The 26,474-nt window shown below is 45.1% G+C and overlaps 1 protein-coding gene across 6 annotated transcripts in view; it reads left to right on the top strand.

Annotated features, from left to right (window-relative positions):
• b3gntl1 (UDP-GlcNAc:betaGal beta-1,3-N-acetylglucosaminyltransferase-like 1) overlaps positions 1–26,474 on the top strand; it is a 497,156-nt gene that overhangs the window by 377,979 nt on the left and 92,703 nt on the right. For all 6 annotated transcript variants that reach the window (XM_072483146.1, XM_072483147.1, XM_072483145.1 and 3 more), the window contains one exon: positions 741–865. In XM_072483146.1, coding sequence (XP_072339247.1) covers positions 741–865 — 125 coding nt within the window. The remainder of the gene's footprint in view (positions 1–740; positions 866–26,474) is intronic.

Here is a 26,474-nt window from a genome sequence, read left to right as displayed (position 1 = left end):
TTCCAGTGGCTGCACATGTTCAGTTGGACATATAAATCAGGAATTTCCAGACTGAGACCTTGCTTCTCCAGAAGCTGTATGAGTTATTGAAATACCCGAACCAGTATGACTTTCCTTTATTTACCTCTAATATATGAAGTAAGCTGGCCAGAAAATGTCAGGGCGTGTCAGTTCCAATAGAAATGCCATTTTAACAGCATGCTAATCTTAATTACTGCCAAACAATCTCTCCAGCACTGAAAATTCAACTTTACAAGTATGGACTCTCATTCCTTGCCATTGTAAATGTAACAAATGGCTAGTTGACGTTCATTTATTGCCAACGACAAGGTCCAGCCTATTAGTTTCTCCTTCAGAACTGCTGCATCACCATGATGCAACCAGTGGTGCACTTGAGTTGCCAGTTAGCAGCATGCCATGATAATTGGGTTACAGTTATGGTTTCTACACTTCCAACCCAAACCATTCCAAGTCAGGAATATGCATACAGGGTAGCTTTGAGGCTTGAACTGCTGCATATCTGAAAATAGCCTCTCTCCAGTAAGAAACTCACGTGACAGCATAGAAAAGTCTCTTCATTGATCAGTTCCCAGTGGGCCTGGTGCAGATTGTTTGAATAACAGACGATGAATGAAACAGCCCCTTGAGCATTACTGATACATTTCTACGGTCTTGCATGACTTCCATGCCCAATGCTCTCATGTTGGAAATGCTGATTTCTCACTCATCTATTTCTGCAGGGTGTCCCTGAAGATTTGCTGTTCTTCTATGAAAATCTTCGGAAAGGAGGAGGCATGTTTCGAGTGGATCACTGTCTGCTCCTCTATCGCTACCACTCAGAGGCTGCAACACATGCTGTGTTAGAGTAAGGCTTTGCAGTCGAATTTTTGACTTTTTCTGAATCATTTCACGTACAAAATGCCTTGTTTATGCACACACAGTGCATTGAGCTTTAACAGTACAAAAGTCTTGAACTGCATAAAGAAAATTTACTGGTGCGATCTACCCAAATGAGAAAAGAGCCCCATACCACGCGTGATTAGCCGGGTGTTTAGCGGGGAATGCTCACCGAGACCAGTGATCTCACTGCAGGAAGAGATCGGGATGCCATTTTTAAATGGCATCCCAATCGCTCGACCCCCTGACACGACCCACCACCCCCCAGGATAGAGCAAGGAGGGTAATGAAAAATTAAAATCTGAAGGCAACAAATGGATTGATTTATGGGCAGATGATGTTTCTAATGTGAAATTAGACAATTCTGAAATTTGACTGGAAACGGGGTTTCATGTTATGTGAAGGGTTGAGATGGATACCAATATTGGCCAACTTAACAGACAGCACGGCAACAGCCAGAACGTCAAGGGTAATAGTAGGAAAATAAAGTAGGTCAGTGCCGATTTGAAAACTGGTCCCTGCTCAAGCACAGGTCAGGTCACTGAAGGGCTGCACATACATGAGGAATAGAGGTGCCCTCACAGTCTCCCATTTACATTGGAAGCACCCACTTATCCCTGTGCAGCTACCAGCCGCCCACAGCCTTGGGCACTCCAATTGACTCTGCCGCCTGTCAGGCTCACCTGCCATCCCTAATTGGAGGAGGCATGCAGGGGCAGCCTGTTAATTGGCCAGCTCTAAGAGGTTTTTGCAAATGGTCAGGACCTGGGCATCTCCGGGATCTGGATCCGAAGATGTCCCCAGCATCCGACAACCCTGTAAATCAGTACAATTCTGCCTTTATTTCCCCCATATGATAATTAGTGGCATTTAATTCATTTCAGAGGTTCAAAAGGAACATATAAAGCGAACCTGGTTTTATTTCCTTTGTAGTTCAGTAACAAACTGGGATGTATTTATTAAATCTCATTGTTTTCATTCACAAGAGAAACTGGATCAGTTTACTTTTTAAAAAAAAACTTCTGACCAATCGGAATTATTTTCTGCCTGAGGTGACAGAACAAGGATCCCAAAAGTTCTGACACTCCCAATCCAGCTATGGTTTAATTGCTAACATCAGCCTCCCAGACAGCAGCTCAGGGGAAAACAAACCTGATTTAAAAAGCCAACAGTCTTTGAAGTGTTTCGTGTTTGAGCATCAGGTCTTGAACAAATCAATTTCTTACATTGTTTTTGGGATTAGTTTCAACGCAGTTTGTTGACTCACCGGGCCAATGTTTTACTGACTTTGCTTAAAGAAACATGGACACGTTGAAAATAGGAGCTGGAATAGGCCATTCGGCCCTTCGAGCCTGCTCCGCCATTCAATATGACCCAGGCTGATCCTCTATCTCAACGCCATACTCCCATGCTCTCCTCATGCCCCTTGACACCTTTAGTGTCTTGAAATCTATTTCCTTCTTCGACATATTCCATGACGTGGCCGCCACAGCCTTCTGTGCTAAAAAATTTCACAGGTTCACCACCCTCTAAGTGAAGAAGTTTCTCCTCATCTCAGTCCTAAATGGTCTGCCCATATCCTGAGACTGTGACCCCTATTCTAGACACCCTTCCTCCCCTCAGCCAGTGGAAAGAACATCCCTGCATCCAGTCTGTCACGCCCTGTCAAAATGTTATACATTTCAATGAGATACCCTCATTATTCTGCATTCCAATTCATACAGTCCCAGTCAACCCAATCTCTCCTAGTACAACAATCCTGCCATCCCGGGAATCAGTTTGGTGAATCTTCGCAATACTCCCACTATGGCAAATATATCCTTTCTTACATAAGGAGACCAAAACTGCACACGATACTCCAGATGTGGTCTCACCAAGGCCCTGTGCAGCTGCAGTTAGACATCCTTGCTCCTGCACTCAAATCCTCTTGCAATGAGGGCCAACATACCATTTGCCTTCCTAAATGCTTGCTGCACCTGCATGCTTGCTCTCAGTGACTGGTGTGTAAGGACAGCCGGTCTCTTTGTACGTCAACATTTTCAAACTATTCACCATTTAAATAAAGCTCTGCCATTCAATTTCTCCATGCAAAATGGAAAACTTCACATTTATCCACGTTACACTGCATCTGCCATGTATTTGTCCATTCGCTCAACTTGTCTTAGTCAGCTTGGAGCCTCTTAATATCCTCCTCACCACTCACTTTCCCGCCAAGTTTCATGTCATCAGCAAACGTGGAAATTCTACTGTGGAACTAGTTTATTTAAGATTCATTAATTGTAACCAATCATTCATAAACGCCAAGGGCGGAATTCTCCGTTGCCCAATGCCAATATCGTAATTGGCGATTGGGCAGAGGATCCACTCCGACACCCAAATCGGGGCAGGTGCCGGTTTGGCGCTGGTCAACCATGCTCCGTCCCCTTGGAAGTGCCGTAATTGTGCCGCACGCCATTGCAACGGCATTGGCGCATCATCGGCAGGCCCTCCCGCCATGCTCCGCCCCTGATGGGCCAAGTTCATAGAATTTACAGTGTAGAAGGAGGCCATTCGGCCCATCGAGTCTGCACCGGCTCTTGGAAAGAGCACCCTACCCAAGGTCAACACCTTCACCCTATCCCCATAACCCAGTAACCCCACCCTACAATAAGGACAATTTTGGACACTTAAGGGCAATTTATCATGGCCAATCCGCCTACCTGCACATCTTTGGACTGTGGGAGGAAACCTGAGCACCCGGAAGAAACCCACGCACACATGGGGAGGATGTGCAGACTCCGCACAGACAGTGACCCAAGACGGAATCGAACCTGGGACCCTGGAGCTGTGAAGCAATTGTGCTATCCACAATGCTACCGTGCTGCCCACAACCATACGGTTCCCTACCATACGGTTGACATGTGGTCTCAGCAGCCAGGAACCCGACATGGCAGCTGGGGACTGGGTCCAGCACCGCCACACTCAGCCAGGATCCGTGCTGCTCGCCGGGGAGGCTTCCGTGAGGGCTAGGGGAATGGGGGGGCCTGTGGGGTCGCGGGTGGTGGGCCGGGTTCACGCACGTCTGGCACCATGTCGTAGGCGCGACCGCTGCAGGTCGTCGCCGTGCAGGGACCAGGACATTTTTGGCGCAGGAGCCAGGAGCTTCACCCGGTACCGCTTTTGGCCCCCCACATGTCCTCGGAATCAGTGATTTCGGTGCCGATTTTGACATCATAAAACGCCCACGAATTCTCCATTTGATTCGGCACTTAGCCGCTGAAATGGAGAATCCAGCCCCATGAATGTTGAGTTCAGGCAGCAATTCTGTTCCTATAATGAAACCTTACTGAATGTGAGATGAGGCTGCAACAAGCCCCTGTTCTTTGACTGTGCCCACCACAAAATTATTCTTCTGAGGCAGTCCCTCACAATTGAGGATGACTTGCTCCCAGTCCAGATCGTTGGGCTCTGAAATGGCTTATAAGGTCAATGCGCGATCTGCAGTCTCTGCCATATGTGCAACAGGTGGAGCTTGATGAGTGGATTGGTTGTTTGGAGGGTTTTGCATCCCCTCCACTGCCTTGACTTTGAGTCTGTATGCTCCTGACACAGTTTCTCCATGTGTTCGGTGCCATCCCAATTACCCTCTCTCCATTTTGGTCGGTCACGAGCCAAGGTCTACCACAAGTCAGTGGGGACATTTGACTGCTTCGGGCATGCTTTGAGGACAACCTTAAAATATTCCCTCCGTCCTCATGGGCATCTCCTGCCGCGACTGAGGGTAGAGCGATTGCTTCAGGAGTCTGGTGTCAGGCATACAAACGGCATGTCACAGGCTAGGCAATGTATTGCCAGCAGAACTTGCAATTTTAAGCATTAAAAATTTCTGATTCGGTGACTGTCAGGAAAAAAATCTTTCTCTCACTTCAGACATCTGGGGGAGGGAGAGGGGACAGTTGGCGGGATAGGGAGTGGTTGAGTTTTTTTATATGAACAGATAGGTGGGGCGGGATTCTCCAGCCGAGCCCAGTGACCAGAGAATTCAGCCCGAGGTGAATGGACTTTTCCATTGTCTGCATTTCGCCCGTGGCAATCTTGCAGCGGGTGGGGCGGAAGAATCCAGCCCGTAATGTATAACACAACAACATGTAAGATACTGAATGCTGTGAGCTGTGATATATACAGAAAATGCTGGAAAAACTCAGCAGGTCTGGCAGCATCAATGGAGAGACAAACAGAGTTAATGTTAATATGACTCTTCTTTCTGTTTTTATTTCAACACATTTCCTGATGCCCACCACAGCCACATCCCACACTGCCATACCACAGCACTACCCCGTACTAAATGTGCTAAATATGCATTCTCACTCAGGGAGCTTTCTCAGAGATGATTGATGTAGGAGATTGAAATATCGCACTATTTCAGTCCAAAACCCTATCCGGCAGTCAGTATTAAGCCACGTTATCTACATGCCATCCTCCTCGTCCTTTATCCTGCTCTGTTAGAATACCCTCACATGTTTGTCATTTGTTTCTGCACGTTTAAAGGTGTCCTCAAATCCCATTTGCTCAGTCTATTGCTTTTAGTCAGCTCCCCTGGGGCAGCACAGTGGCTAGCACTGTTGCTCCACAGCGCCAGGGTTCCAGCTTCGAATCCCAGCTTTGGTCACTGTCTATGTGGCGTCTGCATGTTCTCCCTGTATCTGCGTGGGTTTCCTCCGGGTGCTCCGGTATCCTCCTACAAGTCCTGAAAGATGTGCTGATAGGTAATTTGGACATTCTGAATTCTCCCTCCGTGTACCCAAACAGGCGCCGGAATGTGGCGACTAGGGTATTTTCACAGTAACTTGATTGCAGTGTTAATGTAAGCCTACTTGTGACAATAAAGATTATTATTAATTAATTAACCCTCAGATAATGGGCTGTTGTTCAACCCTTTATTCCTTTCAGTATTCCTTTTCGTCTCCTGTTTAAAGTACCTCGCAATGGATTCTGTAGTAAACACACATTGCAAATGCAAGTTATTACTGTTGCCATGATGATTTACTTTCTGTCTGACTGCTGTTGGTAGTCCCCAACATTTGAAAAGAAAACACATTAAAAACTATTTATCGTATTGTAACCTCGTAGTATGATTCAGCCACCTAAAAGATCTATTGTTCCTTTCTAAGTTTTAATGCTACAATTTTCCCATCTTCAGATTAGTCATCAATGTACCTAATTTGCATCTGTGGCCAAAGTTTAAGCTTCCATCATTAGATCATGAGAATGCAGTTGTTTGTGAATAGTTTGTCAGAGTTTATGAGTTGATGCTGAATCATTCCATGTCGCTCTTCTTGGAGAAAAAAAATTGTGGCGTGTGGGCATCGCTTTAAGACCGGCATTTATTGGTCATCCCTGTTTGCCGTGGGTGTAGCTGAGAGATTTGCTGGGTTGCTTACTCATACAAATCAGTTCTCAACAAGTGCATTCTTCAGTGGAAACTGGAACTAGTCCATTTGAGCTACTCACAGTTGACCAGCTCCCAGTTGGCCAGTTGTGATGCTCCCATTTGAGTAGAGAAGGTAGACAATCTTGCTAGAGAAAACCATCTCAAGCTTAGAAGCAAAAAGAACCAAAACGAAAGCCTGAACTTCAGAAAGACATTGACTGGAAGTCATTCTTGTGCATCAAGGATCCTTATTCTTTTATTTTTAATATTTTATTTCCTTTTCCACCATCCTTTTTCCTCTGTGTTGTTTGTCTGTGTGTGTGTGTGTGTCGTGTGTATAGTGGGAGTGGGGCGTATTAGGATAGGGATAGTAGATGGTCAGTTACATTTTCTGTCCATTTAATTATAATACTATAGATAATAAAAGGTTACTTGTGTTTTAAAGTTACAAACTTGGTGACTGGAGTTCATTGGACGCAACCAAGGACCTTGGCTATTTTAGATAAACTTGAATTTCACCAGTGTTGTGACTCCGGGTCAAGTGGGGCTGGAATTGACCGCCACTAGCCCAGGATGTCATGACAAAGTTTCCCAAAGGGGCAAATGCATCCACGTGGCCATTTAGCTTCATAGGGCTGTTTTTTTCATTTGGGGTGGGAGATCAGGAATCTGGACTGTTTCCAGAAACTGAACACTCCCCAGGGGGCAACAGCCACTGATTGGCACAGTCCCAGATTGATACGGAGATAATGCCAATCTCCAAGACTTAAAAAAAAACATTTAAGCGAAAAAGATAGATTCATCAGCCCAGTTACGAGTGTAGGAGGGGGAAAATGCCTCTACAGGGCAGCTCGTAGCAACAACAGCCTGGCTGGAATACCGGCCTCTCGGTCTGGCTACCGACTTTAACCGGCCTCCACCAGTGCACAAAACTGGTGGCCAACTAGAAACTTCCAGTCAGCCTCTTCTAATTGACGTTCATTAGGCCTGCTGTCTCCAAGCCTGCCTCTGAATAAATAGCCAGTTCTGGAAATGGGGAGGAAGTGCAAACTCCACACAGACAGTCATCCGAGATCGGAATTGAACCTGGGACCTTGGAGCTGTGAGGCAGCAGTGCTAACCACTGTGCAACCGTGCCGCCTATATAACCCAGAGTTTTCAGTAAATGTATCCTGGAGGTTTTGTCACATGACATGCCCCACACTCTGGCCATTAGTCAGCCAATAATCCATCCTACATTGACATATTACATTCTTGCTCCAATTGGAAAGCAAAAAAGACTTATTACCCAATTGAATGATGCTCGACTGTCAGCCAAACATACTTCCCCCCATTTCCGATATTTTTATATCTGGTAAAGAGAAATGTTCAAAGAAATCATGTCCCAAGGTTTTTCTCCAGGGTTTCACACAGCAGTGTCCATGGTGATTGATCTTCAATTCCTGGGGACTCTAGGCCAATCTAGGTTAGCAACCCTAGATTATGACCTCGGTTGTGTGTCTCTTTCGAAAGCACTAGGTATTGATGTGAAGTCACTTAAGGAGTGTTTTCTAGTGGCCATTACTCGTGCATGAATGTGGACAATGATATTCCAGTTGGACATTCAGTCGTGGAGGGCATGGTGGCACAGTGGTTGGCACTGCTGCCTCACAACATCAGGGACCTGGGTTCAATTCTGGCCTTGGGTGACTTTGTGGAGTTTGCAGTTTCTCCCCGTGTCTGCGTGGGTTTCCTCCGGGTGCTCCAGTTTCCTCCCATAGTCCAAGGATGTGCAGGTTAGTTGGCCATGATAAATTTTGCCCTTAGATTCTTGGCATGTGCAGGTTAGGTGGGGTTATGGTGTTACAGGAATAGGGCAGGGGAGTGGGGTAGGGTTCTCTTTCAGAGGATCGCTGCAGATTCAATGGGTCAAATGGCCTCCTTCTGCACTGTAAGGATTTTATGGGGACATCATAGATAAAGAGGCTAATGCTGCCATGGCCTGAGATCTACAAATGCATTCTTTCCAGCAGAACCTACTCAGTAAATGGACATCCTGACTGGACCGCCTTAGTCTCTGGTCCCTGACTTAATTTGTAAATCTCCTACTGGTGACCTTAGAGAGATCAGTATATAGACGGAGGTAGGATTTTCCTTGCAGACTTTGAGACCCGCTTACTGGGTGAAATAGGGTCAGAAGCCCACTTAGCGCAGGGAATAGTCAGCTGACAGTGATTTTCCCCAAACTAGCCAATTAATGGCCAGAGGCCGAGCATGTCATCCAATTAAGTATGGCAGAAGGGCTCCCTAAGGTGGAGGACTAATTGAAGGCCTTCCAGCTCTGAAGAGGCAGTAGGCACACACTTTCGGGGATGTGAGAGGCTTCCCAAAATGGAGGCTTCCTTTCATCAAATTTAACTTTTGAATTTTAAAATATCCTTAGCAGCCGATCCACATTGTGGAGGGGAAGCCCCTCTGCATGGCATTGTGAGCTCTGCCCTTCCTCACTCCCAAGCACACAGCAGCCCCCCTCACCTCCCTCCACCTGAAACCCTCCACTCTGGCCTTGGTTAAGTAGCCCAGCATGCCAGCCAGTGGCGTGAATTTGTGCCCATGTCCACGTCTGTACTGGGGAATTTCACCAGACTCGATGATTTAACTCCGCACACTTCTCGGCAACTGATTGATCTTGGAGCAACGCAGTGCTAACTAAAATATAGTGCAGGTTGACAGCAGAGAGATTTACACCGGTGCATTGGAATAACAAAAATATCAATCACTTTGCAGGGGGTCCAAGTTCTCTCGGGGAGTCCGAACTGTTTATTTTTAATAAAATGTGACACAAAGTTATGGCTGGTTAGCTATTCCCTCACTGCGCTGATCCACAGTATAAATAAACTTAGCCCTGCTCTCAGTTTTTAAAATTAAATTTTTATGTGTGGCAATTGAAACATAATACTTTCTATAACATCAGTGCAATAGCACGCAACAGATATTCCAGTGTTAGAGGGTGGTACAGATAAATTAAGTAGAGTATTATACAAAAATAATTCAGATACAAGGATCCTGTTGTTAATTTAACCACAGATATAATTTTGTGGGGATGGATCTTTACCTGGAACCTTTCTGCACTTGCAGTTCTTGATGGACAACATATTCTAGAACAATATTAGTATCCGAAAGCCCCAGTAAGCTCTTATTCCGAACCTGTATGTGACCTCCAAGGACCAACCCAGAGTACAGAAGCCATCCACTTAACAATATCGCCTTTGTAAATAGAAAATAATGGAGGGCTATTTCATTGGTAAGAAGTCTTACAACACCAGGTTAAAGTCCAACAAGTTTGTTTCAAACACAAGCTTTTGGAGCACTGCGCCTTCCTCAGGTGAAGGAGTGCTCTGAAAGTTAGTATTTGAAAGAAACCTGTTGGACTTTAACCTGGTGTTGTAAGACTTCTTACTGTGCTCACCCCAGTCCAACGCCGGCATCTCCACATCATATTTCACTGGTGAGTACACCAATGAGATTAACAGCCTATCTCCAAAACCATTGCTCTATTTTTGGGTCTGCATTGTGTTACAATACCCTGGGCTAATGCGCGGTCAATTCCAGTCCCACATGACCTGCATCGCCACACAGGTGAAATTGTGGGCGGCACGGTAGCACAGTGGTTAGCACTGCGACTTCACAGTGTCAGGGACAAGGGTTCGATTCCCGGCTTGGGTCACTGTCTGTACGGAGTGTGCACGTTATTCCCGTGTCTGCGTGGGTTTCCTCTGGGTGCCCCGGTTTCCTCCCACAAGTCCTGAAAGACGTGGTTCTGAGGTGAATTGAACATTCTGAATTCTCCCTGAGTCTACCTGAACAGGCGACAGAGTGTGGCGACCAGGGGAGTTTTACAATAACTTTGTGAGGACATTAACAGTGCGGTAGATAACGGGGAGCCAATGGATGTGGTATATCTGGATTTCCGGAAAGCCTTTGACAAGGTGCCACACAAAAGGTTGCTGCATTAGATAAAAGATGCATGGCATTAAGGGGAAAGTAGTAGCAGGGATAGAGGATTGGTTAATTAATAGAAAGCAAAGAGTGGCGATTAATAGGTGTTTATCTGGTTGGCAATCAGTAGCTAGTGGTGTCCCTCAGGGATCAGTGTTGGGCCCACAACTGTTCACAATTTACATAGATGATTTGGAGTTGGGGACCAAGGGCAATGTGTCCAAGTTTGCAGACGACACTAAGATAAGTGGTAAAACAAAAAGTGCAGAGGATACTGGAAGTCTGCAAAGGGATTTGGATAGGCTAAGTGAATGGGCTAGGGTCTGGCAGATGGAATACAATGTTGACAAATATGAGGTTATCCATTTTGGTAGGAATAACAGCAAAAGGGATTATTATTTAAATGATAAAATATTAAAACATGCTGCTGTGCAGAGAGACCTGGGTGTGCTAGTGCATGAGTCGCAAAAAGTTGGTTTACAGGTGCAACAAGTGTTTAAGAAGGCAAATGGAATTTTGACCTTCATTGCTAGAGGGATGGAGTTTAAGACTAGGGAGGTTATGCTGCAATTGTATACGGTGTTAGTGAGGCCACACCTGGAGTATTGTGTTCAGTTTTGGTCTCCTTACTTGAGAAAGGACATACTGGCACTGGAGGGTGTGCAGAGGAGATTCACTAGGTTAATCCCAGAGCTGAAGGTGTTGGATTACGAGGAGAGGTTGAGTAGACTGGGACTGTACTCGTTGGAATTTAGAAGGATGAGGGGGGATCTTATAGAAACATATAAGATTATGAAGGGAATGGATAGGATAGATGCGAGCAGGTTGTTTCCACTGGCGGGTGAAAGCAGAACTAGGGGGCATAGCCTCAAAATAAGGGGAAGTAGATTTAGGACTGAGTTTAGGAGGAACGTCTTCACCCAAAGGTTTGTGAATCTATGGAATTCCTTGCCCAGTGAAGCAGTAAAGGCTCCTTCATTAAATGTTTTTAAGATAAAGATAGATAGTTTTTTGAAGAATAAAGGGATTAAGGGTTATGGTGTTCGGGCCGGAAAGTGGAGCTGAGTCCACAAAAGATCAGCCATGATCTTATTGAATGGTTGAGCAGGCTCGAGGGGCCCGCTGGCCTACTCCTGCTCCTAGTTCTTATGTTCTTATGTAAAAGGTTGGTTGAGAGGTAAAGAAAATATAATGAAATAAAAAGATAAAGGAGGTTTGATTCAGATGAATGTCTTCCAACTAATTTCTTTCTCAAGGTTAGGCCTTCAGTTGGGTACTTTATTTTCCTTCAGTTGGTAATGATCTTCACTGCAGACTCACAAAGAAAGCAGGCAACTGCAGCAGAGAGGAGAATCACGACTCCTCTTCCTTCGAGGGTCTTGAGGCAGTTTCTCTCTGAAAAACAAACACGTGGCAGGAATCAATCGCTGACTGTTGCCAGGAAGAACACTGTCCCTGGCCAGCCCACCAGTTGCCAGTGAGCCAATCAAACTGATTTATTCCATTCCTCCTAAGATTCATTCAGCGCTGACGAGTCTGGTATCTCCCCTCCAAAAATACAAAAAAAGGAATGCAATGTCGTGGCAAGCACCCTTCTGCTTGTATGCATACTCTGAATATGGGTCCATGGACCAAAAACAATAAAATAAATGGAAACAAAGGAAATAAAAAGGAAGGACTCTTTCAATTGTCTGTTCAGCTTCATCCAGCATTCCAGCAGTACAATGCTTTCAAAACTGAATACGAACTTACTAAGATCACTATTTGATGTTAGGTTCTTGTGTGCAAAATTTAGTTCACACTGAAGGGAAAAGCGGATATGACGCAGTATCTTCTTCTTGCATGACAGACCACAATGTGGTAGTGCTAATAAATGCACCATATTGGATCCAGTGTTATGACGGTGTATCGAAGGCGTTGTACATTGAAAATATTCAGTACATTGATTGTTAACTTACAGAGTTTGTTGAGTGTACACAACAAAGCAGTTGAATGTCATTCCAACCGATTTGTTGCCCAGGTTCTATAGACGTATTGCGAACAAGTTGTACGTTAGTAAATTAGCTTTGCATATTGAAGCCTAAACCAAGGTAATTCTGGGGCCCATTGCGGCAGATTTTGCTGTCAAAGCAGCAATGAAGATAACAGCCAATCCAATCGCTCTTGCCCTCTCTTCGCATACCCAATTTGGCTTTGGACTCACCCGCTCTAATTTACATTTTGTTCTCTGTTATGCTGCTGTTAATGTCACGTTCCTTCAATCTAATTAGCTAAGGAATTACTACTTGTGCACTCGGGTCCCAGACACCCTAGACGGGATTCTCTCAGCCCGGGGCCGGGCCGGAGAATCCCCGCGACGCCGGCACGAGCGGAGAATCGGCGCCATTGGCGCCGGCGAGGTTGGCACGGCACCAGTCGGGGGCCGCTCTACGCGGCTAGTCCGCCGATTCTCGGCCAGGATGGGCCTTGCGGCCGTTGTGAAAATGGCAAGTCCCGCCGGCGCCGTCCACACCTGATCTCAGCCGGCGGGAACTTGGCGTGGAAGGGTCTGGGGCGGCATATGGGGGGTGAGGGGGGTCCGACGCCGGGGGGGCCTATTAAACAGCCTATTATTATTACACATCTAAACATTTTTACAACAAACAAAAAAAATGAAAGCAGAATCCGCTCCTATTTTTTATATTCTTATGATCTTTCATCAAGTCGAGGTGATTTAGCTTTAACTTTTAGAGATCACAGGACAATCTTGGAGAGTTGGCAACTCTATTGAAGAGCTGCACTTGGTAAGAGATAGAGTACAACATTGTGGCACCAACTCTCCATCTCACCCTCCCATCAAGCATGGCTCCCCTAGGCTTTGATTTATTACTGATGGTAAATGTTGTGCCAATTGTAGTGAATTATTTTAGTTCTAAACGTCTTGCTCTTTTCTCTGCTTGCTACACCAGCCTCAAATACTGCCCAGTTTAGGTGCCTGTTGCCTGTCCCACTTTCAGGTGTTAAGCCCTAAGGGAAAGCAAGGCATCTAGGGATGTGGCTGTGTTGAGGAATTGACCCCGCCCATCAAAACCAGATATACTGAAACCTGGACAGGCACAGCACACCTCAGGCACATGGTGCCCAACCTGTGATTGGCTGAAGCAGAGGAGGTGGTGGAAGATGATGCCCGAGCCAAAGATCGGAAAATCAATAGTATAAGCCTGAGTGTGATGGGGCTGAATTTCCATAGGTCTTTCCCAATCTCCCACCATGACGTAAGCTGTGGATCAGTAAAACCACTGGGAAAGTGGGCTGGACAATTGTTTCTCCTGGTATGAATCTTCAAGAAAAATATTATGAGGAATATATCATCTCTTGAAATGACAGCAACAGAGATAAGTGTATGCTTGATAAAGGGCTGTTGAATTGATTCTATCATTAAATATCGAAGACAAGATTTTACACTTGGGGAAAATCATGAGTGGACCTTCCATCCAACCGTGGAAATAGATCTCATTTACAACATCCCATTGGACTCCAGGGTTCCCACTGTTATCTAGGAAAAGAAGATAAATCACTGTTACAGGCCTGGAAAAGTACAGGGGAGCATGTCAATCTCCCCCACCCCCAATCCACTCAGAGAAAAAAGTCTGCAATGATGGATCTGTCCCATCATAAATGCGTAATTTGAATATAACCACCTGTAACACTCATTGTGGCTGGTGGATAATCCTAGAAGAGGCACCATGCTGCAGGGCAGGTCAAAGGCCAGGAATCCTACGGCGAGTAACTCACCTCCTGAACCCCCCCAAAGCCTGTCCACCATCTACAAGGCACAAGTCAGGAGTGCAATGGAATACGCTCCACTTCCCTGGATGAGTGCAGCTCCAACAACACTCAAGAATCTCAACACCATCCAGGACAAAGCAGCCCACTTGATTGCTCCTCTTACACAAATATTCAAACCCTCCACCACTGACAAACAGTGGCAGCTGTGTGTACTATCTACAAGATGCACTGCAGTAGCTCGCCAAGGATCCTTCGACAGCACTTTCCAAACCCACAAGCGTTCTCCAAGGCGGCCTTCAGGTCGCGCAACAACGCATAATCGCCGAGCAGAAGCTTTTTGCCAAGTTCCGCACACATGAGTGCGGCCTCAACCGGGACCTGGGATTCATGTCGCATTACATTCATCCCCCACCATCTGGCCTGCAAAATCATACCAACTGTCCTGGCTTGACACAATTCACACCTCTTTAACCTGGGGTTACCCCATCTCTGGATCTGTAAAGATTTAATCACCTGCTAATGGTCGCATTCCAAGCATTGTCTGGCATCTTTGAATCTGTCTATATATATGTTTCTGGAGCATACCTCTTCATTCATCTGAGGAAGGAGCAACGCTCCGAAAGCTAGTGACATCGAAACAAACCTGGTGGACTTTAACCTGGTGTTGTAAGACTTCTTACTGTACTATCATCTAGAAGGACAAGAACAGCAAATACCTGGGAACCTCAGCACGTGGAGGTTCCCCACCCAGTCACTCACTACCCTGACTTGGAAATATATCACCACGCTTTCAATATCGCTGGGGCAACAGGGGAAGCAGTGCGAGTGGTGTTGTCCCTGAACTAGTAAACCAGAAACCCAGGTTAATGCTCTGGAGAAATGGGTTCGAAGCCCTCCACTGCAGATGGTGAAATTTGAATTCAACAAAAATCTGGAATTAAAACTCTAATGATGCTCATGAAAGCATTATCGATTGTCATAAAAAACCATCTAGTTCACTAGTGTCCTTTAGGGAAGGAATCTGCCATCCTTATCTGGTCTGGCCTACATGTGACTCCAGACCCACAGCAATGTGATTGACTCTTAACTACCCCCTTAAGGGAAATTAGGGATGGGCAGTAAATGCTGGTCCGGCCAGCGATGTCCATGTCCCATGAACGAATAAACAAAAAAATATATATCACCTATATATATATATATATATATATATAATATATATTTTATAAATTTAGAGTACCCAATTATTTTTTGGGGTACTCTAAATTTATAAATTATGTATTACACATATATAGGTGATATATATATATTTTTTCAATTGGGCAATTTAGTGTGGCCAATCCACCTGACCTGCACATCTTTGGGTTGTGGGGGTGAGACACAGGAGAATGTGCAAACTCGACACCGACAGTGACCCAGGATTCGAACCCAGGCCCTCAGCGCCGTAGTCCCAGTGCTAACCACTGCATCACGTGCCGATGGAGCAAAATCCTGGAACTCCCTCCCTAACAGCACAGTGGATGTATCCACATATCAGGGACAACAGCAGTTCAAGAAGGCAACTCACCACCTCCTTCTGAAGGGCAACTAGGGATGGGCAATAAATGCTGGCCTAACCAGCAACGCCCACATCCCGAATTTTAAAAAAAGGAGCCATTAGAATGGCTCCCTTTGATGTGACAGCCCTACCCATCAGAAAATTATGCAAGTCCATCAAGGCGGCCTCATGTTTTGTTTTGGTGCCAGACAGGAGGTTTAATTATTAGATGACACACTGCAACATGATGACATCCCTATTTTGCCACTAGCATTATTCAGCTGCAATAGAAGCCAAATTATCAGCAGGCAGTGACATGTTGCACGTACAACCTGGGTATGTAATGATTCCACAACATTACGGGCGAGGCGTGGGGGTAAGGGTGTAAGTTTGCAAAGAGTTCTTCTTTTCCCAGTATTTTACCTGTCCCAGACTCCATATCCTAAGAGGTAGGACAGCTGCCCAGCTCCCTTGCTTCTGCAGTTGGACACCTGCCAACTAGTCATCCTGTTTCAGTGAACAGTAGGCTGGTTTAGCTCCGTTGGTTGGACCGCTGTTTTGTGATGCAGAGCGAGGCCAACCGCGCGGGTTCAATTTTCATCCCAGCTGAGGTTATTCATGAAGTTCTGAGGTGCGGCAATCCTGAGGTTAAATCACCACTGGTCAGCTCTCCCCCTCAAAGGGGAAAATAGCCTATGGTCACCTGGGACGATAGCGACTTCTTTCGGTGACCCAGCAATCTGTCATGTGTGGACTCCTAGCAAAAGGTTTGTCAGCTCCAGTTTGTCCGACTTCTGCACTGGTGGGAAATTGCTGTAAGACGGGGCACTTTATTCTTCCTAAATCTGCTTTTAAGTGCATTCAAGAAATCATCTGTCATCTCCTTTATCCAATTATGCTCCCAGTTACTGAGCAGAAATTGGATCTTATAACGAAAGGGAAGATAGTCTGAGGCCAGATCACCCTGAGCATGTCATCGGCGGTGATTGCAACATGGCCTTGGCAAACCCCACCTTCTCTGTTCTGGCATAGCAAGAATAGAAGGTGGATACTTAAAGGCATATGAAAAAAAAGAGTTAATATCTTTGACCCATTTATAACTGCCCTGTAACAGCAAGATTCAGTACGAGGTCATTCATGTATTCCCACAGGAGTTCCAGATAATTCTGTGTGAAAGGTGATGTATTTTCTGATGAAAACTTAGCAAAGTTAAATATTTACTCACAGGGTATCATTAATTGTTTGTGTAAAATACCAATGTTGTTGTCAGCGGGAGGTGGAAACTCATTATGATTTCTCAATGATTTGGTGCAATTGAGTGTTTTGCATTGTACCTTCTGAACCACCCAATGTTCCAGTAAAAATGCAAGATATTCTGACTATAACACTTTCACTAGAAAGTGTTTTCCCAAAAGACAACGCTGCCGTTTTGCTAACAGTTGAAATTATCCTGCTTGAAAATCCATACTGTTTCCATGGTAACAGGAACAGTAAACGTAACTCATTTAGTTTGGAGCTTTTCCAATGGAACTTTGGGACACTAGTCACGAGCAACAAATTAGAACCACCAGATTGACCTTAATGTACAGATGAGATATGGAAAGTGCTACTCACTGTGAGCTCATGCCACTAAAAAACCATTGACGACCCTTTCTTATAAACCCAGGAGAACATAATTGCCAAAGCCACAACATCCTGGGTGTTTACAGGGTGCCAGTACAGTGTTATTATTTTAAACTTTATTTTAAAAAAACAATTTAGGAGTTGAAAACAAATTTAATTTTGTAGCAAATTAAGTTTACTTCACAGACTTCATGGAGGAGGCCATTATCTGTCCAAATAATGGTCCAGCCTTTAAATAAAGGGGTGGATTTTCACCAAGTCGGGATGACTCGGGAGCCCTTTAAAAATGGCGGCTGCGGTCCAATTCTAGGATTCCCGACACCATTCCTTTGCCTTTTAAAGGTGCGAGCTGGTTCGAGTCGCATTCCCAAACTGGTCAGCTCCATTGAGGAGATGGGCATGTCCTAGTCCTCCGCCATTTTCATGGAGCCGGGCCAGCTTTTCAGAGAGTCATGGTTCACGCAGAGATGCTGTGGACCATAGAGCGGAAATTTTCCATCTGGGAGTAAGTCCTATGGTGCGGAAAGCAGCGGGGCACGCTTCCCGCTGTGAAGGCCAGCAGGAAACCACGCCATATCTTCCGGCCCTCGTGTCCTCCTCCCCCACCAAGGGAAGGCACCCAAATAACTCCAATGAACCCTCATGCTTCCCCTATCAAGTTATGACACTTCCATACGCATTCACCGACTATACATATATGGAAGCAATTAACCCTATAGTGACAGTGGGATGTGCAAACAAAAAGCTTTTTAAAAAAAAAGTAATTTGTTGATAAATTGTCACTTTCTTTGAAAATTTCCCTTTTACCACAGGACAATAAAAGTGTCAATCATCCAGACACCCTTTAAAGCTTCAACAGCTGAAACTGCAGGAACTTGAAACCTTTTACTATATCTTTTTGTAAATAAACATTGTGAGACCAGAAAGCCAGAGCTGTCAATCAAGCAATATTTAACCTGGGTCTCAGGTGTTCTAGTACTCAATTGGATGCCTGGGCTGTCAATCAAGAATACAGAGGGCGGCATGGTGGTGCAGTGGTTAGCACTGATGCCTCACGACGCCGAGGTGCCAGGTTCGATCCCGGCCCTGGGTCACTGTCCATGGGGAGTTTGCACATTCTCCCCATGTCTGCATGGGTCTCACCCCCACAACACAAAGATGTGCAGGGTAGGTGGATCGGCCATGCTAAATTGCCCCTTAATTGGAAAATAAAATAATTGGATACTCTAAATTTTTTTTTTTTAAAACAAGAATACAGAATGAGACTTGGCCAAAAGCCCATTGGTGAGGAGGCAGGGAGGGTGGGGGAGGGCTCGAGGGCTTTTCTGTTTTTATTTTAAGTGGGACTGGGACTTTTAAACAGCCCACCTCCTCACCCGGCAGCTCCTGTGGCGGCCTCCAAACTTTTTCCGGATCGTCTGGCCCAATTGCAGCTGACACCCACCCCTCACGCAATGAAAATCCCACCCTTGTGAGCAGGCCAAGCTGGGAAGTTTCCCAAATCTGGATACCTATCTGGAGGATGAAAATCCAGGCCAAAGTCTCAAGATTAAAGCATAGCGGTGTTAAAGGTCATGCTGACAGCCACATTGATTCAAGATTGACGATGCTTGATAGAAAGTACAAACAATCAGAGATGTCTCTCCAGGGGCAGCACGGTGGCGCAGTGGTTAGCACTGCTGCCTCATGACCCCGAGTTCCAGGTTCAATCCCGACTCTGGGTCACTGTCCGTGTGGAGTTTGCACATTCTCCTCGTGTTTGCGTGGGTTTTGCCCCCACAACCCAAAGATGTGCAGGGTAGGTGGATTGGCCACTCTAAATTGCCCCTTAATTGGAAAAAAATGAATTGGTTGCTCTAAAAAATTGATTTAAAAAAAAAGAGATGTCTCTCCCGAGACTCTTCCATGAGTATTGCAGACTGAGAATGGAGCTGCAGAATGTAAAAGGGGAAGGCAATGGCAATGGGTTCAGTGCTGCTTACTGTCACGTTTCGGTTCGGAAAGTGATTCTGTGGAAAGGATGTTCAGAGGCTGAATTTTGTGGCTGACTTCATAGGCTGACCGCTGACATTTCTGTTGATGTCACAATAATAGCTTAGCTTGTAGGTGGCCTGTAGTACTGATTCCTAGTTACTCATTCACCAAGTTTCGTGTCTCAATGTGATTCCGGAGAGAGTGCCACTCTACTCATGCATTCTGGTTTAACATCCCTTAGCGAATAATATCATGTGATGGGGAAATAAAGTGTACTCTTACAGTGAAGACTATGGCAGGAGATGAAAACATTCTCCCGTAGCATGTGCGCTTTACCAAGGCTAAACCCTCATTGTTTCAAATCTCAAAAACCCCATAGGGCCGACATATAAAGGCCATGCTTTTATAAGAATCTCTCTGCTGATTTTAATTATGAAGATATCAGTAATAAAAGGCAACAATTTCCATATACAAGAATTCCAAAATGGGTGAACTTAACAAAAAATGCAACTGTGTTCTGTGCAAGACTGCCTCGAGGGCACCAAGTAATCCTTAGCTTTTATTTAATATTGTTAGAACTGTGTTTAACCTTTCAGTTCCGGAATTAAATAAGGATATATTGCACTCCGAGGTTTTGCACTGCTTGTGAAGAAGCATTTCTAAATAATCTATAGCTTTATTGTCTAGAGAAATTCTATTGAGACTGCACTATTGGTGAGGAAGTACCTTTTTTAAGGCTGTAATTCAAATGTTCTCCTCGATATAATCATCTCAGTGTTATCTTTGTTCACCATCAAATTGAATGACATTGGATGACGAGATTCATTCGACCCCATTCGTCCGGATGCAAACTCCTCCAAAGGTACGCCCACCTCAACAACAACAGCGATGATTTTCACTTCTCGGGGTTGTTGGATGACCCTCAATTCGAGAATAATGTTTACTCGCGTCCACGAGTTTCTGCCACATGACTGAACAAGTCAATTCTCAACCCACAGATCTTTGAGCACATAGGGCAGGATGTCTCGGGAGGTAGTGGGATCCAGAGTGCGTCCTTTTCTTTCCTTCTCTCCCGACGTTGTGACTCGATGTGTGGTGCAGCTTGATGGTCAATGCTGCTGCCCTTCAGGTAGAGATTCAGAGCGTCTTTAAAGCATTTTCTTTGCTCCAGCTGAAATGTTGGCCATTTGAGAGTTGGGAAATCCATGGCCTGGCGGAAGAGATGCTTCTCAACCATCCGGACGTGGTGTCCAGTCCACTGAAGTTGATTTTGCATGAATTGTGCCTGAACCCTTCTAGAGCTGGCTTCAAGAAGGGCATTAGAGTTTGTTCAACAGAATTCCCATTGTATCTGGAGGAAACGGCAGAGGCACTGCTGATAAAAATTCAAGCACTCCTACGTGTCGCTGGCATGCAGTCCAGGTCTCACTGCAGTACAGGAGTGTGGTTATGACAACCGCTCTGTACACTGGGACTTTTGTTGACTTGCAGAGGTCTTTGTTGATTTCACTGTAATAGTATTCTACCAAAGACTGATTTGGTGATGGATCTCCTCGTCAATGGTGGCCCTTTGGGAAAGGTGGCTGCACAGGTATGTGACGTTCTCAACATATTTGAGAGTCTCTCCTTCAGCATATATGGGAGGTGGAATATTTGGTTGACCAGGTCTGGGTTGACATATGAGTTTTATTTTGTCAATATTCAAGGATAAGCTATGTTTCTTGCATCCAAAATTGAAGTACATCTGTGCAAAAGACAAGCATTCTGAAGAATAATCTTCAGCGAGAAGTGCCGAATGGATAATCGATCTCAGTCTCCTCTGGAGGTCCCCAGAATTACAGATGCCAGTCTTCAGCCAATTTGATTCACTTCACTTGATATAAAGAAACAGCTGAAGGCATTAGGTACTGCAAAGGCTATGGACCCTGACAATATTTCCAGCAATGGTACTAAAGACTTGTGCTCCAGAATTTGCCATGCCACCAGCCAAGTTGTTCCAGTACGACTGCAACACTGGCATCTACCTGGAAATGTGGAAAATTGCACAGGTATGCCTTGTACACAAAAAGCAGGACAAATCCAACCCAGCCAATTGCCGTCCCATCAGTCTACTCTCCGGTCATCTATAAATTGATGGAAGGGGTCATCAATAGCATTATGAAGTGGCACCTATTTAGCAATAGCCTGCTCACTGATGCTCCAGTTCTGCCAGGGTCACTCAGCCCCTGATCTCAAACAGGGACAAAAGAGCTGAATTCCAGGGGTGAGGTGAGAGTGACTGCCCTTGACATCAAGGCAGCATTTGACCAAGTATGGCACCAAGGAGTCCTAGCAAAGCTGGAGTCAATGGGACTTGTGGGTGAAAACCCTCTGTTGGTTGGCATCATACTTTTTTAAATATAAATTTAGAGCACCCAATTATTTTTTTTCCAATTAAGGGGCAATTTAGTGTGGCCAATCCACCTACCCTGCACATCTTTTGGTTTTGGGGGTGAGACCCACACAGACAAGGGGAGTTGATGTCATACCTAAATGCAGTTATTCACAAACTGCAGGTCATGTATGTCTCTAGGTGTCAGTTCACTTTTGGCACAGAGGCGACTGAGGTTAAAGAATTTTCCTTCTAGGTTGTATTTAATACTGACACCAGAGGACAGCTGATCTTTGATGAGATGAATAGCCACTGTCAAATAGGTTGTAAATGGTAGGGGGGCGCTATCACACAACCAAAGCGGAGGCTTATCAGAGACAACTTGCCAACCAATCAGCACCCTTTCCACCTGCAGTATAAATGATAACGATCATTTGAAATTTGGCATTCGTCTTGATGAGTGCAAGACAAAAGACTTTGGCAACATGTCTCTCAGCAATATTCAAATAAGGATATTGCTAAAACAGTGAAATGATTGAACCAAACACTTTTCCTTTCCCTATCTGGCTATCCCGTAGTATGTTGCTGAAGGCCAATCAGGAGGTCTCATATAATCTGACCACTTACATCTGTTTTACACAATATTTACACCAATGACAGCACCCAGCGGAAATGAAAATGAACAGACCCAGGAAACCCGCGTGTTCCTCCCCCTGCTGGACACAGGCAGACACAAAACTATTCTTCAAGGTGCAGCCACGCAACTAATTTTGAGAAAATTAAAGACCCTTTTGACTGCAATATAACAATTGCAGCTAGCTCACTGTTCCAGAAGCCATTACGCAGATTGCCAAACAGGTTTTTCTACCAACTGGTACGAATCCAGATTTTCACATAATAATATGTTAATGCTAGCATGTTGATTTAAGCACGTGGGTTAAGGTGAATCAAGCCTCCCACATTCCAGTTTCCTGTGAAACTCAGAGTGCGCCCATATATTTGCAGTGGTGCTCCACATTTCTGAGCAAATAAGGGTGCCAGTGACAAGGATTGTTGCAAATGTGAGGTCCCAGATGAGGCAAGCAAGAAAGGAGGTCACCTTTTCACTCAACTCAATTTGGTTTCAAAGCAGATTGCCCAATCTCCATGGTGTGTTAAAAGGGAAGTGGCCACTTTCCATAAATCACTTTGTGTTTGATGCACCTCACTCACCAGCCTTAAATATTACGTAATCCCTTTTATTTATTTTACTCCACTTTTTTTTCACTTTACTTGTAAGTGTTCTTCCGGAGTCAGATGAACTTATTGGCAAGACTGGAGTCAAGAACATGACAAACCTGAGGGGTACACAGCCGACACATGCTACTTGTGAATCAGAAGAGGCCCTACAATATATCATAGATCAGAAGTAAAATTTAGAAGCTTAAGAGTATGGATTGAGTTGGAACGCCAAAAGGACAAAGGCCGGGATTCTTCATTGCGAGTCCGCCCGACTACCGCGCGCCGTTTGCTGGCAGCGAGAGTCTCTACTCCCACCGCTTGTCATTGGGATTTTCCATTAAAACCACTCCACTGGGAAGCCCATGAGCGAGGTTGCACTGCTTGCGGGACCAGAGAATCCATTCGCCAACGAATGGCCAGAGAGTCCTCATCAAAACCAATGGTAGTCCGAAGGAATACATTAGAATAAAGTAGAGTGAAGACTGAAGTGAATGGTGTCACACTGGGACCAGTAGATAGGTTTGTCCACGTGGGATAAATGATAGCAGAAGATGGCCGTTGCGATGCTAAAGTCAGAAGAAGTATAGAAAAATAGACATAGAAAATAGGTGCAGGAGTAGGCCATTCGGCCCTTCGAGACTGCACCATCATTCAATATAATCATGGCTGATCATGCAAATTCAGTATCCCACTCCAACTTTCTCTCCATACCCCTTGATCCCTTTAGCCACAAGGACAACGTTTAGCTCCCTGTTGAATATATCCAACGAACTGGCCCCAACTGCTTTCTGTGGTCGAGAATTACACAAGTTCGCAACTCTCTGAGAGAAGATGTTCTTCCACATCTCAGTCCTGAATGGCTTACCTCTTATTCTTGGGCTGTGACCCCTAGTTTTGAACGTCCCCAACATCGGGAACATTCTTCCCGCATCTAGCTTGCCAAGTCCCATCAGGATTTTATATGTTTCCATGAGTTAGAGAGAGCCAGAAGTAATTTCAGTGAAGGATATGTGAATGACAAGGAAGCTCAAGCTTGTAACAAGGAAAAAGCTAAAAAAAACCTAATCAGATGCTACATTCTATTCCACTTTCCTGTGTGCCTCAGAAACCTGAAATCGTCTCTGAAAGAAAATGAAAGCCTTTGAGATGTGGGTGCTAAGATATCTGCTAAAATTCCACATACCGACCATGAGGTAAATGAAGAGGTGTTTGAAATTGCAAAGGCAGAAAGAACTCTAAAAAATGACACCCAGAAAAGAGACCGTCGGTATTTCAGCCATTTGATCAGAACAGAACAGCCACAGAGATCTCCTCTCGAGGGGAATGGGGAGGGAGGAGAAAGAGGAGTCAACCAAGGCTGAGTTGGATGACAGATGTCAGAGCAGTGGCAGACGAGCAGCAGTTGTCACGCCCACACATTTATACTCAGTGATTTATGGAAGGTAGACACTGGAAAGTGAAATGGACAGCAGAGCAGTGGGGCGCATTGAAAAGGGAAAAGGGGAGAGTACTGGCCCAACATCTTTAGGGTAAAATGTAGGACCAACCCGCACAGAGAATCATGGAAGTCTAGGAATATTCAGGACTGGATAAGAAAGAAAAGAGAGATTTTTAGCAGGTACAAACAGAGCAAATCAGCAGAGGCCTTGGTAGAGTATAGAAAGTACAAGGGGCAACTTAGGAAAGCAATTAGGAGAGCAAAGAAAGGGCATGAAAAAGCACTGGCAGGATTAGGGAGAATCACAAGATATTCTACAAGTACATTAAGTAGGAGATGATAACCAGGAAAAGAGTAGGGCCCATTAGGGATTAAGGGGGCAATCTGTGTGTACATTGTTTTTTTTTAAAAATAATTTTATTAAAGTTTTCACAAAATAGTGTGTGTACATTGGTAGGGTGTTCAATGAATACTTCACATCTGTCTTCACTCAAGAGAAGGAAAATATAGGTAGAAAACTCAAGAAGAGGGACTCTGAGGTTTTTGAACAGCTTGGCATAGGGAGTGAGGCGGTATTGGAGGTTTTGGATGGTTCAAAAGTGGACAAAACGCCAGTTCTGGCTGAATTGTATCCCAGGCTGCTGGGGGAGGGGAAGGAGGAAATTGCAAGGGCTCTGACCCAAATTTTTAATTCCTCTCTGGGCACGGGGGAGGTAGCAGAAGATTGGAGGACAGCTAATATGGTTCCACTTTTCAAGAAGGGTAGTAGAGATAAACCAGGGAATTGCAGACCAGTGAGTTTCACTTCAGTGGTAGGGAAACTATTGGAGAAAATTCTGAAGGATGAAATTAATCTCCACCTGCAGAGGTAGATTTGCTCAGGGCTAGTCATCATGGCTGTCAGAGGGAAGTCATGCCAAACAAATTTGATTGAATTTTTCAAGGAGATAATCAGGTGTACAAATGAGGATAGTGCAGTTATAGTTTATATGGATTTCAGCAAAGCCTTTGACAAGATCCCACGCGGGAGACTGAGAAAGAAGGTAAAAGCGCATAGGATCCAGGGTAACTTGGGAAGTTGGATCCAAAACTAGCTTGGTGGTAGGAGACAGAGGACGATGGTAGAAGGCAGTTTGTGTTACTAGAGGCCGGTGTCCGGTGGCATACCACAGGGATCAGTGTTAGGTTCCTCATTGTCCGTGATATATATATACAAACGATATAGATGAGAATGTGGGGAAATGATAAGCGACATTGCAAGGTGGTTAATAGTAAGGAAGAATTTAACTGTGAAAAGTGTGAGGTGATGCACTTTGGAAGGAGTAACAAGACAAGGGAGTACTCAGTGAATGACAGGACACTAGGAAGCTCAGAAGGATCTTGGGGTGCTTGTCCAGAGATCGCTGAAGATTTCAGGACAGGTTAATAGGACAGTTAATAAGGCAGGCACTTGTTTTTATCGGTCGTGGCATAGATTTTAAGAGCAGGGAGATTGTACTGGAGCTGTACAAAATTTTGGTTAGGGGATTTGAGGGAAATTATTTTTCAGCCAGAGGATGGTGGGAGTCTGGAATGCACTGCCTGGGAGGGTAGTAGAGGAGGAAACCTCACAACCTTTAAAAAGTATGTGGATGGGCACTTTAAATGTCATAACAATCAAGGCTATGGGCCAAGTGCTGGGAAGTGGGATTAGTGTAGATTTAGTGTAGTTTTGTCGGTGCAGATTCAATGGGCTGAAGGGCCTCGTCTGTACTCTGTGACTCTATGACACTTTCATTTTAAGACAAAATGGAGAACGGACAATCTACTTTGAAACAAAATTGAGTCTTGTCTGCCTATAACAAAACTACACAAGGCTGGAAGTTTGGCCGCTGACTGGACAGGTTATTAAAGTGCAAACAACCAAGACTTCAAGACGAGGATATGCTAAGTGGCTCTCCTCCTGGAAACTCGAAATTAGGCACTTTTAACCCAAAATACCCCGCTATACCTGGGGGGAACCCCCCCCCCCCCCCCCCCCCCCCACCCTCCGACAACAAAACATTCCAGGCATCAGCAATCCGAGGAGCCAAAGAGACGGCAAAGGCAGGAAAAGCCGAGAGAGAAAGACTGAGGTGATGGCAAACACGTGGGGCGACGAGGTCCCGGCTGCACCTGAACAGGATGGACTACCAGAACATATGTCGGGCCACCTCCCGATGAACGAATGGAGGGAATTCCTAACACAGGAACTCCGAGAACTCTAGGACACCATCAAACT

The sequence above is a fragment of the Scyliorhinus torazame genome, chromosome 18, assembly GCF_047496885.1.
Source record: "Scyliorhinus torazame isolate Kashiwa2021f chromosome 18, sScyTor2.1, whole genome shotgun sequence".
In the NCBI taxonomy this organism is placed as follows: domain Eukaryota; kingdom Metazoa; phylum Chordata; class Chondrichthyes; order Carcharhiniformes; family Scyliorhinidae; genus Scyliorhinus; species Scyliorhinus torazame.
This window is presented reverse-complemented; position numbering and strand designations above follow the sequence as displayed.